At 44.1% G+C, this 20165-nt stretch overlaps 1 protein-coding gene across 8 annotated transcripts; it reads right to left on the bottom strand.

Moving 5' to 3' along the window:
• Positions 1-208: 208 nt before the first annotated feature.
• On the bottom strand, positions 209-19686 carry galn (galanin/GMAP prepropeptide). 8 transcript variants are annotated; one of them, XM_035395930.1, is made up of 7 exons: positions 19408-19686; positions 4539-4619; positions 3917-3971; positions 2871-2942; positions 1694-1780; positions 901-972; positions 209-483 (listed from the first exon to the last, which is right to left on the bottom strand). In XM_035395930.1, the coding sequence occupies exons 1-7, from the start codon at positions 19432-19434 to the stop codon at positions 422-424; spliced, it is 456 nt and encodes a 151-aa protein (XP_035251821.1). In that variant the 5' UTR covers positions 19435-19686; the 3' UTR covers positions 209-421. The 8 variants fall into 8 exon arrangements, with proteins under 8 accessions (XP_035251821.1, XP_035251824.1, XP_035251822.1 ...); XM_035395933.1 differs by lacking the exon at positions 19408-19686 and adding an exon at positions 19036-19401; XM_035395931.1 differs by lacking the exon at positions 19408-19686 and adding an exon at positions 16813-16974.
• Between the last annotated feature and the right edge of the window lie 479 nt (positions 19687-20165).

The raw sequence follows: 20165 nt of genomic DNA, 5'->3' as shown, positions 1-20165 counted from the left end.
GTTTCAAGTGGACCATCAACATTTGACAACCTCACGGCTGCTTAGCAACGTGTAGGGAAAAAAAAAAAGTGTGTTCTGCTGCATCTGAACAGGGAACCAATTAACGATCCTGTGCACTTTAACTAGGTTTTATTCATAAGACATATTTTTCCAAAAAAAAAAAAAAACAACCAACTGGAAATAAACCAAAAAAAAAAACAAACAAAACTCAATCCTTAATGTTTGTTTTTAGGAGTTGGGCAGGAGGGAAGGTTCTGGTGGCTTTGACAGTGGGGAACAGACTGGGCTCCAGGAGCCAAAGTGTCTCGGTCAGTTTGGAAAGTGCGTGAGAGATTTGGGGGGGGGGGGGGGGGGGGGGGGGGGGGGTTTGTACCGAAACTGGACCAGCTCCTGTACGTGTGACGCTAACTGCTAACCCAGGCTAAGGCTGGCCCACCTCTTCTGATGTGAGGGCAGGGGAGACGTTGTCAAGGGCTCCCATTTCTGGAAAAAAAAACACAAAGTTATAAGAACAAGAACGTAAGAGGGGGTTGCTGGGTGGCTCATCCTGTTAAGGCACTGTTCCAGGGCACGGATGGACCCCATGGTCTAGTAACTATTAAGGTGCTATTCTAGTGCATGGATGGGGCCGATGGTCTGATACTGTATCTTAAGACACTGTTCCACTGTGTGAATGGGCCCCATGGTCTGGTATTTAGTCTGGACTGGTAGTCTCTGCCTATTTAATAGACACAAAAGACAACTGTAGCCCTAACTTCTGATCGTGACTACCCGCTGCACTTTATTATCATTTCTAAAGCAAGTGCTCTACAGATGATTTAAGTCATATGGCATTAACAGCCTGGCCACGAAAACCACCGTTTGATTGATTTATCGATTGATTTGTTTGGCAAGCCTCACCTTTCAGCTTCAGGTAAGACAGGAAGTCGATGATGGTGTGTATTACATTCTCATCCGCTATTCTCAGGGCACCTGTGTAAATGGACAGGACGTGTGTGTTAATGGATTTGGAGAAATGGAAAGCATGTTATACACACTAAAGCTCTCACACACTGGACTCACACATACTGTCCCAACCCTCTCTGGTCAAAAGGAGCTGCTCCACAGTGCCGGGGGGGGGGGGGTTAAATGTTTTTTATTTTTAGGTTATATTTTTAAGGGACTTAGAGTTCTGGACTCTGATGACAATGATAATTGTTAAATAAAAATAGTATCCCTGCTGCAAATGCAGAAATACCAAGGAACAGAGGTCTTACTAATCCAAGGCCCTCTTTGAAATGTTTACTTAATTTTTTTTTTTTTTACACATCTCAGCCAGGGATGCATCATAACAGACTAGCCAGGAGCCAGTCAGCCAGTGAGTCATCATAGATGCTAACCTAACATGGCTGGAGGTTGGGTTAGCCCGTCGTCAGCCACAGCGCAAGAGAGCTAGCAATGGCTGGAGTCTAGCCGTTGGCTCAGTGCGATTGACCATTAAAGGGTTGGGCGTTCTGTACCGAACCAGTCAGAACTGGTTTAAAAGCCGTTAGTTAAGCAATCGGTTTGCCCCGGCCGCGTTCTGAGGGAAACACCGTTTCATTTAGACCGCACTACAGAGAGAACGGAGAGGCAACTTCAGCAGACCGACTGGGTGCTTGGCTGCGCTAGGGTAGGGTGGGCGCGGTTCCCCAGCTGCGGTTTGGGCTCTTACTCGATTTGAAGTCGTCCTCCGCGGGCAGGTCTCTCTTCCCCGCGAGGCCATGCTTGTTGCTGAGCGCTCTGTGACTGTCAATGGCATCTGTCCAGCAAACACAAAGCACACAGGACAACTGACCAGTCTGGCGCCCCCTGCTGTCCTAGCAAGAGATATACATTTCTGCTGTCTGAAAACAGGACGGGGTCAGTACCAAGGAACGCCACTTTAAAAAAAAAAATGGCTTCTTGAAACAAGAAAAACTAAACAGGAAAAGAAAAATAAAAAAAGAACCAACCTGCAGGTTTCGCTTCGAGTCACGAAAATGCGAGGGCAAAAAATCAACTTCGAACAGAATACAACGAACAAGGCAGGACGCATCAACGTGAAGACCAAAGATGAACAAAAATGGGAATAACAGACGGGGGGACGGGGGACGGGGGGGGGGTCCCACGACACGCCAAAGGTACAAGTGTCACATAACAGAAGGGCAGGACTAGATATGCTCGGTACATTAACGACGATACACAAGCTAACTAATGACAGTGTGACACTGCTAGATACCTTCGTATTCTTCAGAGTTGCTGAATACTACATTACAATTTCGCACAATGCAGAAGGCCTTGACCCTTCTTAAAGGGTGGGGCAAACATGTCGGTAGCAGACACCCACTACATCCTTAAAGCTACACTATTTTGTGTACATTTAATTACTGGAACTGGTGCACTCAACAATTAAGACCTTCAACACAGAGTTGCAAGAACTGAAAGTATATTAATGAGGTACCATTGCAATGCCTAATTACTGAGACGTGATGACTGGTACTACCGAAACCACGTCATCTCGTCAGTCAGAGATGCCTTTAGATCTCGATGATTGATTAGCTAAGCCTGAACGCAAGCTTGGACCTTTAATATTTAAATGTTAAATATTAAGTTTTGTCACATTACAACATGCAAGAAAACAACAAACATCAAAATGTTAATGAACAATAAGAATACCTAAAAACCAAAAGTGCACTTATTGCACATTACACGAAGGATGATGCGTGTACACTGCCTTTAAACTTCGTTGAAGCCAGACCAGTTCCTCGCCTTTCCCGACGTTCAGTACGCCCAAGACGACACAGCGAACGACATTGACACAGAAAACAGCGCATTCTGTTGACTGAAGCAACCTGCAGGTGCTATCTTACATTCGTCAAGCAGATCCTCTCGCCCCCTTGCACTGGGACTGTCCTTTATCTGTATTAGGTGTTCAATACGACCTGAAACACATGGATGACGGCATTTTACCTGGGCTTTACAAACACCGACTATTTCGCAGGCTTCGGCCGGCGCGCCGATGGCTCTTCCAAGAGCTCGGCACCGCACAGATCAGCTGAAGGGAGAACGTCGACACACAGAACCGCCTATTTTCATTTTCAGTTAATTTATCGGGAAGATGAAAGGGGAGCTGCCTTCTTAAATAGGCCTACTGAAAACTGGCCTTTAGTTATGCGAGGTCAACGTACAGCCGCACTGCATGAAATTATTCTAGGTCGCACGCACTCAAATACAGAAGATTTTAAAAGACGTTTAGTTTGATGCTGTATGTAAAGCCACGTGCAGCATAGTTTATTGGTAATTACTGCTTTTGAAAGGGCCCTGATTAAACAACCGGATTGCGCTCCATCCGGTAGCGAGTTTCTTCAAATCGAGCATTTCCTAAAATCTTACACCGTTCTTTGTTATTTATTTATTTTGTTTATTTTATTTTTTGGCCGAGCACCATATTAAAATGTTAACGTGATGTTTAACGCTGTCTGGTTGAATTGGTGCCGTCGGCTGTGGAACAACACAACCGAAAGCTACAGCAATAGGGTCCAATATTTCCAGAGCCCCGAGCACATTAAAGCTGAAAACTAGCCGTGACTCTCCACTTAAAACATGCAATAAAACATTATTTGTTAGGCCGGTGTTTATGCCGACAGGCAAACACTAGGTTGCAAACAGTACTAGGACGTAGGCTAAAGCAGAATGAATTTTTTTTTTTTTTTTTTGAAATAGGAAAACGAAGGAACCGGAGAAAAAAAAATTTTTGTTTACAAGTAAAATATTTATTCATTTCGGACACAGAAAATAGACCTACGTATAAACTAGCATTCAAAGGTTAATTTAAGAAGGCAGACGCGCGGTCTGAGGTAAACTGTGGTGTTCTCGTGCAATGTGGTGTAAATGGATGCGCGCGAGGAAGACTCACGGGGTCCCAGCAGATACCCTGCGCTGTTTAAAGTCCAGCCGCGCTTCTCTTTAGCCTGCGAAGAGTGGGACAGTGTGGAATGGTTATTTCACTGAAGGACACCTCAGATCCACAACATCGTTTTAAGATTATTGCCGGTATCACATTAATATTTGATAATGCGTGTTGGGTCTTAATATATTATCCGTTTGACGTTTTCTTACAGGTCGCGACTTCTGTATTACTGTGTATCGGAAAAACTGCAAACCGTTACGCTAGGCTACATACAAGTCAAATTGCAAATGAGTAGGCCAAGGCAAATATAAACCAATATGTAATAACCAACATAAAAGACGCTTTAACATAATATTGTTCATATTTGAGGTCAAATAATTTTAAATAAACTGCATGGTGATTCCATTAAAGCAAGATTAGCAGGTGATCTTTCTGCAGATTCCGCTACAAACCTGTACACACCAAAATAATCTAGAAAATCCCCCGCCCCCCCCCCGAAACCTTCGAGGACTACAATACAGGCAAGCAATCAATTAGACGACGCTATTTTCCAATAAGAATTAGAGGGCCCCGTATTTGCATAGACATAGCCATAGCACGAAGTAGATTTGTTCAGAGTTAAGCCTACCGCAATCACCAATCCAACGGTCTCCGACAGTGCTGCGCAAAAGATGAGGAACACGCAAACTACCCCGACACACTTCTGCATCTGCAAGGGAGGAAACAATACATCATTGGTTTTGGGGAAATCGCCTAATTTAATACATGCAATTAATCGCAGATATAGTCCCACATTCTTTATTGGGGCTTACGTGTTTTCACTTGGATGACAAAAGTAGGCCACCCAAACCGAAACTCAGAAAACAGGCGACTGGACATTAATAGAACTCAATTGTGGACGCTCCAAGTACCACGCCCAACGAAAAACATTTCAAGAGCATTCTATATAGCCTAAATTTCGGACTCACCTTTATATTTCTTCTTTAAGGCAAATGTGTAGAAATGAGTCTGAAAACTTTGAGACCTGTTTCTTTAAAGTATGAATTTAAGTCTGTAAAAACTAAAACTATAAGAATATATTTTCCGGGGAGAACTTTTCCATCCTTTTTTCCCGTGTACTCGGCGTGCAATAGAATGTGAGAGGGTACCGTTTGCCTATTTATTGAGAACGGAGGGGGGGGGCGGGGGGGACCCACCTGTCCTTGACGTCACCACTCCCCCCAGTCTGTCAGTACATTAAGAAGTTGGACAATTTGCCGTAATGCGCTCGTGCTCTTGCAAGCCATTGGGGATGTAATAATCGAACTGCTACGAGTCTCTTTATCGGATTACGATTTGCCTGCCTTGCCATACACGGACGAAGGATGACGTGATTCTGACCTCACCCATCCAAACAAAAACAGAATTAAAAACCGAACTACCTGGCTTTTGAAACTGACAAGGCTTTTTATTAGAATAATTGTACCCGCATCATCACTCGTGAATGGAAGAGTCAGATACCCTTTGTAACGAAAACGCAATGATAAAGAGAAGTGTAGTCATCCTAAAACATACAATGTCTACGGACGTAAACACACGGTGACAATGAAAATGGTCCCTGTGCCATTAAGATCATAGGCTACGTTAAAAGGAAAATGTCCTGCTTGTTCAGGGTCAAAGGGCCATTATTCAAAATACTCTGACGGGATAATAAAAGCCGCGTACAAAATTGACTGAGACTGATTTTGACAATTTAAAATGCGTCAGCAAGACAGCAAAAATAATTGAACTACTAAATTTGGTTCACAACACAGTCTTTATTTTGGTACCGTTCAAAAGTAAAAGTAGTAATACCGGTAGTTATAAGGAGATGGCATAGGGGCGCCCTGTATATTCGGCAAGGAATCGTGCGCATACATTCAGGTCACATCTCAAAATGCGGAAAGAATTTTTAGTGTTGGCGCAGCACGCGCTCAGGAACACCCGAGGTTTGGCGCGTAGTGAGGGAAGGTTTTTTTCCGGTAATGTGCCTTATCCTCGGTTCCAGACGCTCAGTGCACGATTGGCCAATACAATAGATTATGTTGTATTATTTAATTTTACATTACATTATGAGCACATATTATGAGGCTGACAAGTGAGGCTAGCCAGAACCGTAGCTACACCACACCACAAACAGCGAACAGGAAACAGGTGGCAGCAACTTTAATACATTCTGGGCTACCCAAGAACTAATGCCTCAGTGCCCGGCACCGAACCGGCACGCTCCTAGCGCGACTCATCCGTCCACACAGGGGAAAGTAACTGAGCCCCGTAGCATCCCCTCTGAAGGACACGGCCGTTCTACTGTCCATCCCTGGCACATCTCTCTAAAGGCACAGCAGCATAACTCCGCTGGTCCGCCCGGACCAGCCAGCAGTGAACGAAGTCCAGTCCTCTGCACAGCTCTGCCAGCGGACTGCAGGATGAAACTGAGGGGAACTCCCAATTCCTCTACGAAACCACTTGGTCCCTGCCCATTTTCCAACCGTGGTCTGAAGACGCATCTCTTCAGACTGTTCCTGGATTAACTATCACTACTATACAGGGTACTCCCAATCTAGGATTGCGCTTATCGCTTGTATCCTTCTGTCTTGATCCTCTATCACCTTCACGTTACGCTTGTATTTTCATCTAGAACTTACTTTGCACTCATATCGTTATCTTGATGTTGCATGTCTTGTCGCCATGCCTTGTCTTAACTTTCTGACCTAGCCTATATGCTTAATGTGTGAACTGGACATGGATGTTCATGGCTATGAGTAACAGCTGAGTATTGTATTGGACCTGTGTTTTGTAGTTGTCCAATTACCTACAAGTATGCACTTAACTGTGCATCGCTTTGGATAAAAGCGTCTGCCAAATAAATATACTGTAATGTCACGATATCCAGGTGGCACAATAGGCTTTGGGAGCATCCACGCTAGTGTGAGGATCTTCTGAGCACAAGGACAACCTGCAAAGATCCAGCAGGCCTTCTAGTAGGCCTCAAGTACCACTCGCCTTCAACACTGGAGATTGCGGAGAAGAGAAAAAAAATTAAAACATAAAGCACTTGTTGATAACTTTTGCCCCGCTCAGTTGGGACAAAATCAAGCCAGCGGCATCTCCACGTGCAGGAGGAAAGGAAATCAGAGGGGAAATAAGGGCCCACACACTCCCACCTTCCATGCGACAAGATCAGACTTCCACCGGTGTGCAGGAAGCAGAAGGCTCTTGGCCACACACCTCCAGGGTCAAAGACACGGCATGGGCACCTCAGCACCGAAGAACATGGAAAGCATAAAAGCAATAATATTCATCAGTGGCCGTCGATCTTCAAGCATTCACAATCTTAATGCTAATTAACGTGAATGGCCCTTTTGGAAGTACCTAACACGAGTAATTACTGCTCATCATACACTTGCGCTCGGCAGATATGTCAAGCACCCTTCGCTGAATGACAAACTCTTTAAAAGACAAGAACAAGGTCATAAATAGCTTGTTTTACTTCATTAATCAAATACAAGCAAATTGTAATGGAGGATTGTAATCTGCAAAAACATGATCATTGACAAAAAAAAAAATATATATATATATTAATATGGAGACAATCTGGTTTTGTTCCTGGATGACTATATGCATCCTAGGAATTTCATAGTTCAGCACATGTTCAGTTCTGCTGTTTAATGTAAGGAATGGTAGATATTCTGGGTGGGTTAATTTATATATTAAATATCATACAGTAAACAGTTACTTAAAAACAAGCAGGAAAAAGCATTGTAATGCTGTATTAAATCCTACAGCTGTTCCTGGTTCTTTTTCATTGGTTATTCCTAAACTCGCTGAACCAATCAGCAAGTGGACTTGCAAGCTTTGGGTATGATGGCAAAAGCTATGCTATATGAAAAGAGGATGTGCCGATTTACTGAAGAAATATCATGGCTGTGATATCTATGGTTACAGTCAAATCAATAAAATGAACTCTTCAGTACACTGCTGTCAGAAAAAAACAAAACTGTAGAAGTCCTACAGTCATTCCAGCTGCATGATAACCAGATTTCTAGGTTTCCATTTACCTTATCTGTTCTGACACACACGGTGTAAAGAAAGCATAACTGTCCACGTGGTCCCCCAAAAAGAAACCAGGTAGTTTTGTACCTGCTCACAAGTGTTCATTTTCTATATTTGAAATAAGGCAACATAATAAATGAAGCAAAAAAGAGAGCACAGTTAAAGAACATTATCTAAGTGGTTTAATGCTGAAAGTTACTTTCCCCCCCCTTTAACTCTATGCATCAACCAAACTTAGAGCCACAATGGAGGACTCCCATCGTCAGCTACAAACATATAAGCAGAGATTCTATAGACTCACCAGATACTCAGTTCCTTCTGTCCTCCCTGCTTCTGGACTACAGGGCTGCACTACAGCACAGAAAACCCATTCCCACAGTACTGTACTAGGTGATGCCCTTTAATGAATTTTCAGAGGATGCAAAAAAAAACTAGAATGATTCGACATCAACGGCAAGGAGGCCGGTCATCAGACGTTAAGAACACAAAGCAGAGGATCTGGTGGGCCTACAGAACAAGGGCAGTCAATACCAGTCCCAGAGGGCCAGTGTGGATACAGCTTTTGGTTTCCGCCAGTTACTCTGGCTAAATGAGCTAATTGGCTGTATACTCCAACACTGGTTGACTCTTAGATTAGATCACAGTAAAACATTTCATATAGGAACTCATGAACAGGCTTCAGACTGTTGTTCATGGGCTTATCAAGAAATGTAGCCAAAATGTCAGATTGCATAAATGTTTGGGCTAATTAAGTAATTAAGGCCAGAAGTTGGCATGGAAACCAGAAACAGACGCGACCCTTGTTGTCCACCTCTGCTACAGAATCTGCAGTGAAACCTGTTGGTTTTAAGATCAGAGGTGGGTAACCCGGCTTCAAAGAGTAAAAAGACTGACCATGTATTTGCTCCACCACCATGCACTAAACCAGCTGATTAAAATAATTAGTTCTCCTACCATGGTGACGAGTTATGCTAATTAGAATCAGCTGGTTTAGTGCATGTTGGTGGCGCAAATACATGGTCAGTCTTTTTACTCTTTGAAGCCGGGTTACCCACCTCTGTTTAGGATCCCGTTCCTTAAACACACCAGTCTCATGCCACACTGCCACTGCCACTGCCACTGGTGTCACTCTTATATGCAAAAGAAAAATAAAATCTATTTTAATATTGCTAAAGCGTACATGCAGTTCCTGCAAGCCGGTACGATGATGTAACCGGATGGTTACATCACAAAATGCAACTCTTAGCCATACAGGAACCTGCCTGTATTTTATGATTTTTTTTTTTTTTTTAAATAGCAGGATAAAGGTTTTTTTGTATGAATGTCTCCTTGGCTGTGCTGCGTGTATTTTGCCCAGAGACTGTACTTTCTAGGCTGTTCACCAATTAAAGGGCGACACAGCCATTAGCCTTCGTGATATAAATTATATCTGACAAATGAGCGTACGCGTAAAGACGAGCTCATCTTCCAGAAGACCCCGGAAAAGTGTCACCAGCGGAGCGGAGCTTGTTGCCAACGCAGTGTGGGTCCTTCGGTTCCTTCGGTGTTGCCGGGTCATGTTAGCACAGGTACAATAGCCGAGGCCCAGGTAGGGAGTCTCCCTCATTTACGGCTATTCGCGCCCTAAGGAGAGAGAGAGCGGAGCGGGAGAGGCCGCGGAACCTGGCGCCTTTACCGCCATATTCACTGCTGCCACCAAAGCCATCAAAGGGAACGCGGCGAGATAACAAAATGTCAATCATTAGGCTTCTAAATAAGGAGAAGATGAGGCTTAACGGAAAAAAAGAACAGCGCGGACGCTCCGCTCTATTGTGAACACCGGGGTTAGAGAAAGGGCTCACCGGAGAGGCAGGATATGAATAATATTTCATGGGAAATACAAGAGAACAGTAGGGGTGTACGGGGCAGTAATCACCCCGCCGGGGTCCTATTTTTCTCCGACCCTTTCTCTCCGCTTCCCGCTGCATCTGCATCTGCATCTGACGTGATTTCAGCGGAGCCAATATCGCGCGCACACCCGATTAGCATTTAAACAGGTAACGATCTCCCGCGACCTCGGCTGCGGGAACGGAACTTACGAGACTTGCCCTCTGCCTTCAGGACAAGCGGGATCGCGGCTTTCTATTCGACCACAGAACGGACCAGGAAGGACATCGGCCGATGCAGAGAAGAGTCTCTATCAGTTTATCTTTGCGTTGCGCGCGCACTGACCATCCCGCTTTGTTTAACACCGGTAGGGATGGAGAAGTAACGATAGACGCGGTTCCATATCAGAACTCGTCCAGCTCCTGCTCTCTGGCAAAGCCGCCGTTCAAGAAACTTCCACCACCGACACAACCCAGTTGAGCACACACCCTGGATCATTGAGAACCTCTCTCAGGTTTTATCAAGACATTTGGCGAAAACCTGACTAGATTTGGTTGAAAATGAAATTTTCCTAGCCAGCTAGGACATAGCCAGGCTACCTAACCTAGTCTGGTTCTGTCAAAACATCTCTCAACCTAAATTTCCACTCCTCTAGACATCTACATTCACAGTCTAGATTTGGGCTTGTGCTCACTGGGAAATACGCCCTGTGACATCCATGGGTTTGCACAGATCAGAAGTCCCTTCCACACAAAGGCAGTAAGAGGGCCCGAGGGGTCCAAGATCTGAACTTCCAACCAGAAGAGTGCAAGTTCAAATCCTAGATGACACGGTGTTGTAACGGTTTCAGCCAAACTCAATTCAAACTGCTATGGTGAACACAAAGGCACGTCAAGTAAAAAAAAATTTAAAAAAAGGAGTGGCCAGCCCACCCTTTTGTATTTTTTTCCCCACTTCTATTCAGACAAGGGTAAAGCAGAGACGGTTACAGATAGAGATGGGATCACAGTACAGAGAGAGAGTGTTACAGATAGAGATGGGATCACAATACAGAGAGGGATCACAGCACAGAGAGTGCCAAGCTGGGGATTCGAGCACGAATACAGACAAAACCAGCAAACCAGCCGCAGAGAAAAGCAGTGCGCTCGTGTGCACACAGAGAGGCCATTATAAGAGACCGAACGGAGAGAAGCATATGCTGGAGGCCAATAAAATGCTTAATACCAGCTGACTCATTGATAAGCAGCCATTACAATCTTTTGTACAGCTCTGAAAAGAGGCCAACATGCTTAATGTGATCACGTGACACGAGTTTGACCGCGGCATGACTTTTCCATGTTAGTGTGTGACCACGAATTTGCACGCGTTTGTTTTCGCCACGATCCAGCGCCCGCATGTACACCGAGAAGTGTGCGAGCCTGCGTTTGCACACAAAAAAGGTCATTAGAACAGTGCCTAGCATCATGTTTTGGGTACATGGAGTGTGTGTGTGTGCATGGTTGCACAGATCTGTTACGGATTTGGTTTGAGATTGTTTGGCCTGTTATCTGCATCAAACAGTATTCATGTCAAACAGTCACAATCAGGTCCCTAATAAACTGATGACTATGAAGGGTTTTGTAATCAAGACAAACCAGATGTGGGACAGTGCAAATTAACTAAACCCCTCATTTTAGGGATATGAGCTAGAAAACCTTTTTTTTTTGTACGTAATTTAGGCTTCATTGTCCATCCATCCATTTTCTTAACCGCTTACTCCTGGTCAGGGTCATTGGGAGGGGGGGGGGTCTATCCCAGCAGGCATTTGCAGTTGGATGCTACCATAAAATGAAATACATGTTCTGTAATGCTACGACACAAGACAAACTAATGTAGCTTAGCACTGCCCAAACTACCACTTCACTCAGTGGCGGTTTTATTTAATAAGACCTTAATCGGGTTTTGGCCCATGGGTAATTGAGTAAAAATAGCTTTTACATGTCCTCTGCTTCATTTCAGCGTGGAGGTTCAAGATGACCACGAGCAGCAAATGCTATTAAAAAAGGATTTTTTCCCCCTCTCACTTCTCACAAATAAATGCAACGAGCAGAAAGGCCAGGGTGTATTCACCATGCCGACATGATGAAAACAGCGCCGAATTGGAATAAGTCAAAAGCACTGTCGTATAAACGCATAAACACGATCATATAAACGCTTAACTAGAAGACGGCATTACCTCCCTATGTCACAATGTCTGGGGGGGGGGGGGGGGGGGGGGGCAAAGCGCTAGAACAACATGGAGTCCTTATATCCAGTCTCTTCATTTGAAAATGACGGATTTTACACAAACAGTAGCTGGGTCATCGGCAGAGAACGGCGACATTACCCCCACAAGCCAGTCACACCGGGTTCAGAACAAATTCGTCAGGAACATCAAAGTTAGGACCTGAATCCTGTCCCCCTCTTCTCTCAGGGTTATTCTACTCTGGGCCTCATTAACAACCCTTCCTCTGCGTGACGCGTCATCCTGTGTGACTTCGGCGGTCACGGTAAGGAGGTATATACGTACCTCACCCCTTAACAATGAGTCGTAACTATCAAAAGTGCTTTTCTTTGAATTATATAACTTTACTGAAGACGGCATTCACTGATATCAATGACGTATGTTTTTTTTTTTTTTTTTTGTATCAAGAGACCAAACACTGTCGACAGTTCTCAAAGCAACAATTGAAGCAGACAGAGAGAAACATAGCCAATAAACATACCCATCTTTGTGCAGGTATACATTACTATATTACTCCTGAAATAGCATACAACAGACAGTATATATACTTGCATGCATATACATTACAATTTTTTTTTTATTTTTTAAATTCTTATCATTCAAATGGACAGTGAGAAACAAAAATGTATGCACAGGTGACAGCTATTCAAAGCAGGCAGGCAGGCTCTTCCAGTGCGCACAGAGACCGCAAACACTTTCTCACGCCGCAAGTAGAACGGTTCGATCCACCGAGCAGCCATTTTAACTCAGGCTGCGAAGTTCGGACATAAAGGCGCTGAAAGTGAAACAACGTAAATACCCAGAGTAATTACTAATTAGAGTCTTGTTTCAGCATTAATCACCACCTGGCTGGCCAACACTCCAGGGCTCGAGTGGGAATACAACATTAAGTATCAAGTCAAAGCTATTAGCATGAGCAAATTACATTTGATTAGTCACTTCAGAACACATTATAATGGACACGGCAATTTAAGTTGGAACACAGTATTAGCAATTTCAGGACATTATAACGTGACACTGCAATTATGGGTTATTTAAAAAGATAGGGATAATAGGCGTCTTTTTTACTGCATTTGTAAGACTTCCACATTACATTTGTGAAAGCACTGCATTTTCACCTTCGGGCTGTGCAAAAGAAAAGTACAATATGCTTTGTGTAATCAGTGAATGCTACTCAAGCTTTTGGATCATCTCCAAAAGTCTTTAACGGCGGTGACTCACGAAGACTGCAATAACTGGGGAAAAACATCGCCACCAACACTCAGGAACGACTCGCAACAGGGCAAAGCTTACACCGACGAACGCGTAAAGGAGAAATTACCGCGAGAACTAAGGCATGCAACTAATTAAATCATGGCCGCAAACGTGCGTATTGGCTCCATATGGATCAAAAGTACCATTTCAGTTTATGACATCAAAGATGGGATAGAATAGGTCAAAATTTAGATCTTTTTCACGCGTACAAGCGCTGCTAACAACGCGGCGCAAAAAGTGCTATTAGCAGAGACCGAAAATCCACATGAAAGGCAACGGATTTGGTGGCGCGCGTTCCATTCTCGGTGACCCGGCGGCAATGACACGCAAGTGCCCGGCTCCGTTCGCTCGCAGCCTCGAGCCATTATCACCGCGGCGGCACATCAAAGCACCCAGTTCTCGGCTGGAGCTTATCTGCGGCACTTCAGATGTAATTCTGTCCGGTAAATACCTGACAAAACGGCTCTGCAACAAACATAGCAGAGAGGAAAACAAAGAATGAAACTGTAAGCTTCACCAGAGCAAGACACAGGAAAAACAATCTCACACCGTTCATTTCATTCGATTTTTATGTTATTTGCAGAAAGAGATTTTAAGAGTAGGAGCAGTTCTACAAACTCAATTTTTTTCTAATAAATACGTGACAGTTAAGCAGCCAAGGGCCCACATAGATTTCCCCCAAATGCTCATAAAAACAAACGAGCTCAATCAGTTTGGCCCATTGTATATGTATGGAACAGAGATAAGGACCGTGTGCTACCGTCTACTCTGCAGCCAGAGCCTTTGTGTTGGAGTCCACTACTGCTATTAACCCTTTCGGACCAGCTGGGCAGAGACCCCACAATCAGCACAACCCTGTTCTGCCAGCTTATGGGATGGTGCCAAAAAAAGGGGATCTGGGATAGGACCTGCTGGAGACTATGGTCAACTGTGGGACAGGCATACCTGTCCAATCACATGGCTTTCTGCGGTACCTGTCCAATCGCACGGCCTTCCACCCGTCCAATCACATGGCTCTCTACCTTACTAACATCACACACACAATACCTGCTCCTGTGCTTACTGCCCAGGTGGACACACCTGCAGGAAGGAATTATTTAATAGAATTTAAGTTGTCTTCTTACTGTCCCTCGCAGTTGCTCATTTCACGGTACTAATCTTACCTCCAGCTAGCTACTTAGGTGGGGTATTCGGGATAAGTGTTAACAGCAAGCTGAGGTCAGTGACGTGTCACAACTGGTTAACTCTGCTATCACGGGACTTACCCGAGTTTACCACTGGTATTTACGACCGTTTGAATGCAACTTCTTGGTGGTAAACTTGGTGGTAAACAAATATTTGACGATGTGGACTGGATGAACTCCACCATAAGATTCGCCACACACGGGTGTGAGATGAGAAACAGCTCCCCCTGCAGGCACCCGCTTAAGGCTCACCTCTCTCCCTCCCGTCCAATCATCAGGGCCCACCCGCGTTCGTCCCAACGTCAGAGCAGCCAATCCCGAAGCAGCGCTCAGCCCACGGTACAAAGGCGCCAACGCCAGCCTGAGTGACAGCAACTCCTACCACCACACCACACCGTCAGCCATCTTGTCCGTTTATAGCAGTCGTTCCCAAGCTGTGTCCTCGTGACCACTGTGTGTAAGCCGGGTTTTGTTCCAGTCACAAAATTACAGCCCCCCGAATTGAAACGACACTGTTAATTGTTCTTAATTAGTCACTTAATGTTTGCGGGACGATTTATCCTCTTAAGGTCACACCGCGTCAAAAAATAGCTGCGCGCATTAAGATCGAACATTCCATATTCACAAGCCGTTATTTTTATTTTCTTCAGAAGAGACGGGACAGTCTGTCCTCTCTTATTTTGCGCTTCACTCAGACCGTTAGAGAGGGTGACGGATAGAAGGGGGCACACGCAGCTCAGAAGGTGCCACGGCAGGGCATCGATAACACGCGGGAGACTGGCACCACACGCCTCGCCACAGGATTTTACATTACATTACATTTATTTGGCATACGCTTTTATCCAAAGTGACGTACAAAAAGTGCATTTCATGGTCATAGACAACTGCTAAACACAGGTTCAATAAGGTACAATACTTATTTGCACTTTTTGTACGTCGCTTTGGATAAAAGCGTCTGCCAAGTAAATGTAATGTTATTTTGTACAGCTATTTCTAGCCAAGACACAGTTTAGTTCACACAGTGAACACTATTCAGACCTAACCTCTGCAAAGCCAACTAGGCAGAAGAATAAGCTACAGTATTAGGACAAATTTCAAATTACCGAAAAGTGCTGGGATGGGGCAACATGCAACAAGTGTCATGAAAAGGGGGGGGGTTTAGAGTGAAATATACAGCGTGGTGGTCAGTCTCGGTATAGTCTGAAGAGATGAGTCTTCAGGCCACGGCGGAAGATGGGTAGTGAGGGGGAGGGTCGGAGAGGGACGGGGAATTCGTTCCACCACTGGGGAATGAACTCCCCGTCCCTCTCCGAACCTCCCCCTCACCAGTCAGATCAACCAATATTGTGGTAAATGGAAAGAAACAGATAAACTGTTTAAATTGATTAAACAATAGACTGAGAGGTGTTACCTGCGGAGTCCTAATCAGCTCGCTTACTCCATGATGCTTCATAAACCTGGGCCCTGTTTGCTGAAACTAAGCCTATCTGTGTAAAGAGCAGAGGCTGTATAAAAACAGGTAAAGAGATAAGAGTTCAAAGGAAACGTAGAGCAAACGGCAACAGGTCGAACCTGTATCGTGTTAATAAAATTTCAGGAATACAAAACGCGAAAGAACATTCGCTGGCTTGTAGCTACTGCAGTTAACGTGATCGCCTGTAACACAAAACAGAACAGGCGGGCGAGTTCCAGAACCATAGGTCAAGTACCTCTGATCAATGGCATCCTCAGTATGGAAATGACCCAAAGCCAATATTTTCTGAGAAACTTATTAGATTACATTCTGTACTGGAGCATCGCTCCTCAGACAAACTGGTAGCGCACAAGGCAAACGGCAGTAAATTTAACAACCAGCATGCACAGTGTCAGACGTAAAAAGATTCAGGCCAGGTCTGGGCACCCCTAATTACGGTCAGCATGGCTGACAAAGACCTCATTTCCTTTGAAAGAGGAGTGTTTTCTATAGCGCTTTTCCTTTTTTATTCCCTAATTGTACCTACAAATGCAACCCTAATCAAAAAAAAAAAAAAAAAAAAAAACCTCTAAACGCAATATCCATCTCCTGCTTCGGTTCCTACAACAGTGAAGTACAGCTACATTTTACAAGGACAATAAGTAAGTAAATACTCCAGTGGTTGAGTGGATTAATTTTGTGAAATTACCACCGACCTAAATAGTAATCCATTTATCACACAATGTTAACAAAACGCATAGAAAGATATGATTGTAACAGCACAATTCTAGCTCTTGTGGCGTTTGCTCACCATTTCGAATACGCTTTCAGTATGTGCAGAAGCTCCTGTTGAACGACAAATGTGAATGTAAATCGCACATTTGTTAACGTAAAGCCGATTTGGCGTTACTGAGTACAGTTTGTTTGAATGGATAGGTTTCACCTTCTAGACGTGCTGCTAAGTGCTAGCAGGTTAACTCTTCCTTCTTCCCATAATGCTTTAGTCAGTGATTTTAGAAGCTGAAGGATGCCATTGATATTATAGCATCATTAATCTAAATTATTAGCCTAAGATATTAACCTAAAAACTGTAGAAAAGCTGAACGTAAATGGAGAAAAGCTAAACTGCAAGACCATTATTACATTCTCAAAGAGCACCGCATAATTTTTAACAAGACAATTAGGAATACTAAATGAGCTTTTTTCCCCCCAAAGTTGGTAAATAAAATCAGAATAATCCTTGTGTGCTCTTTACAACCATAAACAGCCTAGATCCAGCTCCAAAAAGTCTCTCGGGCATGACCTCTGCATCAAGATGTGAGGAATTTTCAGTACTCTTCAATGATAACGAATATCAGGTTGAGTATAAACCAAGAATGATATGTATGAACCTCTGTTTGGTGGCCCTTTGTGTGAAACCATTATGAACCACGCTGCTATTGAAATGCTGCTCATGCCACACTATCCCAACCACCTTTTTAAAAAAATAAAAATGTTCAGTAGTCTAGAAGATTATGTTCTTGTGATTGTAAATCATTCCTTGCTCACTGGTGTCTTCCCCATGCCACTAATAACTGCCATCATGAAACCCTTCCATAGAAAAGCAACCTAGATTCTTTAGGGCCCAACCATTTTAGGCCAATTTTAAATCATTCTTTTTTTTTTTTTTAAACAAAATCATTGAAAAACTAGCTTTTAATCAGCTAACTTGTTACCTAAATTTTAAACTGTATTTTAAACACCCTTTTCGAAGCTGAATTGTTAATTTGCTTATGAAGTTGTCGCTCTTGTCGTCTACGATGAAATGCGCTAGCATAGCATGCAGTATACCGGAAATGCAGTTCGGTGGGACTTCTGCTTCACCTCCCTATTCCTACAGCACACACTACGTGCACCTCAAACCTGTCCCCACAGCCCTCCATCTATACTGCCATCACCATCATCTGTTTCGCGTAAGCAGCATTCAAGGATAAACACAGTCTTGTTAAGCAAATCCATCGCAGTTAATAGCTCATTGGCTATATAAGACTTAATAGTGGTGTATTTATAAAACTGCACTTTATCCCAAATACGCACAATGGTCGGCTGCCCACTCTTGTGGACAGACTGCACAACTGCAAGATAGTTTTTTTTTTTGGGTACTAAGATCAAGTGATTTGAGTAAAATGTGGGCAAAGCAGGGTTTGTATGGCAGAAAAGCACAATTAATATAGACATATTTCAGACTAAGAGTCAAATGCATTACATGAATTATGTTCCAGGTAGGCAGAGCGAGAATCTCTCACACACGACTTTTAATTTTTAAAAAGCAAAATAATGAAACTGTTCATTGAGTGTCAAACGTCATACTGGAGGGGGGGGGGGGGGAGAAAAAAAAAAAAACCCCATTCCAAAAGAAATGTCTGGGTTTGTTGGGTTAAGTTAGTGATTATCCACTTTAAGACCCCAGTACCCAACTGAAAAAGCAGCCATTTACTGACTCGCTCATTGTTAAAATTGTTGGACCTATGGATTTTTTTTTTTTTTGGGAGGCTTATTCGGTAAAATCGTAAACGCGTTGTCGTCGTGGAGGCTGTGGAATCCGAATCGAGACTATACGGACTGAGGCAAGCAGTCCTACAGGGCGCTTTCGTTGCACCCCGAGCAATTTCTTGTGCACCAGCGGCCCCCACTGGCCGATCGGAATAGCAGGACCTAAAACTTTTGTACAGGCTTAAACTTTAATTACAGACAGAAAAACTGAAGCCGTCCAGCTACTCCAAACTGGTGAGCAAAGTTTAAAAAAAAAATTAACACGGCAAAATAACTGCATTGATAGGCCTACAGAGTACCTAATCGACCAGCGTACGGTTTGACAAAGTCTGCTATAACTTCCTTCCATATTTATCTCGCGACTGGTCTCGGCCATCGCCTAACCGTTTTGGAACCATCGAGGAAAATGCCGTTAGTTCCCGCCTTTGGCAGAAGCAGGAGGCATGTGTCCACGGGGTTGTAATGAGCCGGTGCTGGTGCATACGGAAAGACACATAAATACCTGGGCATCCAGTTACGAAGCGACGTCCCGTTACCAGGGAAACTAAACACAACAAGGGCCCCAGGTAGGCAGAGGACAGCGGTATTGCCGCGTGTGTCGCCTTCCGAGGTAATAGTTCTTTCAGTGATGCCGGCTATGACGCTCCGAAGTAAAAAGTAAAAAACAAAAAAACAACCCGCAGCCAAAATTAGTCCCCCAAACGAGGCTGATTAAATACCGAACTGGTTTCGATTACCGTTCCCCGTGTCATGAAAAAGACCTGCGCTCAGGAAGTTCGCAGTGGACAATCCTACATTTGAACAATTTAGGACTTAAAGTTCAATTGTGTTCGCACATGGCTTGGATTTAATTAAAACTGGAGTGACCACTGACCAGCATAGCAATTTTCGCCGTAATCATGTTGCTGGAGATCTACCGTTTTCGTACATTTTAATTCCAACCTTAACAAAGCACATCTCATTCAACAGCTAGAGGTCTGGTCTAGCCGCTAATTATTACAATCGGGTGTGCAAAATTAGGGTTGACACGAAAACCTTCAGGACTGTACATCTCTAGGAACAGGATTGGGCAACCGTAGTTTATAGCCCACAAGCAAATAGTCTTTAGGTCAGTGGTCTCCAAACCTGGTCCTGGAGAGCTACAGGGTCTGCTGGTTTTTGTTTTCACCTTAAAATCAGCACCCAATTGAGACCCAAGACGGCAGGTGAATTAACTGTGTAATCAACTGCTCTAATCGATTCATGAAGTGGTCACAACTAGGAAAACCATCTGACCCTGTAGCTCTCCAGGACCAGGGTTGGAGACCACTTTAGCTTTTGCAGCAAAAAAAAAAGTAACTGCCAAATGGACACACCTTGTGCACCATTGCAACGATGGCTAACAACGTTTGGATGTTTCTCAGACATTAACTACCAGTAGCTAACGGTGGGTATTTCCGCAGGGGAGCCCATGTTGGCTATTAGTGCCAAAGTTCAGGGATGCCCAACCCTACTCCTGGATATCTGACTACCGTCCTGCAGGTTTTCATTTCGAGCATAATTTGGGACGGCTTATACTACGAATTGGCAGCTCAGCGAGATCTCTAGCTGTTGAACGAGGTGCGGCTTGTCAGGGTTGGTATGGAAACCGAC

Source organism: Anguilla anguilla, chromosome 16 (assembly GCF_013347855.1).
Source record: "Anguilla anguilla isolate fAngAng1 chromosome 16, fAngAng1.pri, whole genome shotgun sequence".
Lineage (NCBI taxonomy): Eukaryota > Metazoa > Chordata > Actinopteri > Anguilliformes > Anguillidae > Anguilla > Anguilla anguilla.
The sequence above is the reverse complement of the archived record's forward strand: the minus strand, read 5'-3'. Positions and strand labels throughout refer to the sequence as shown.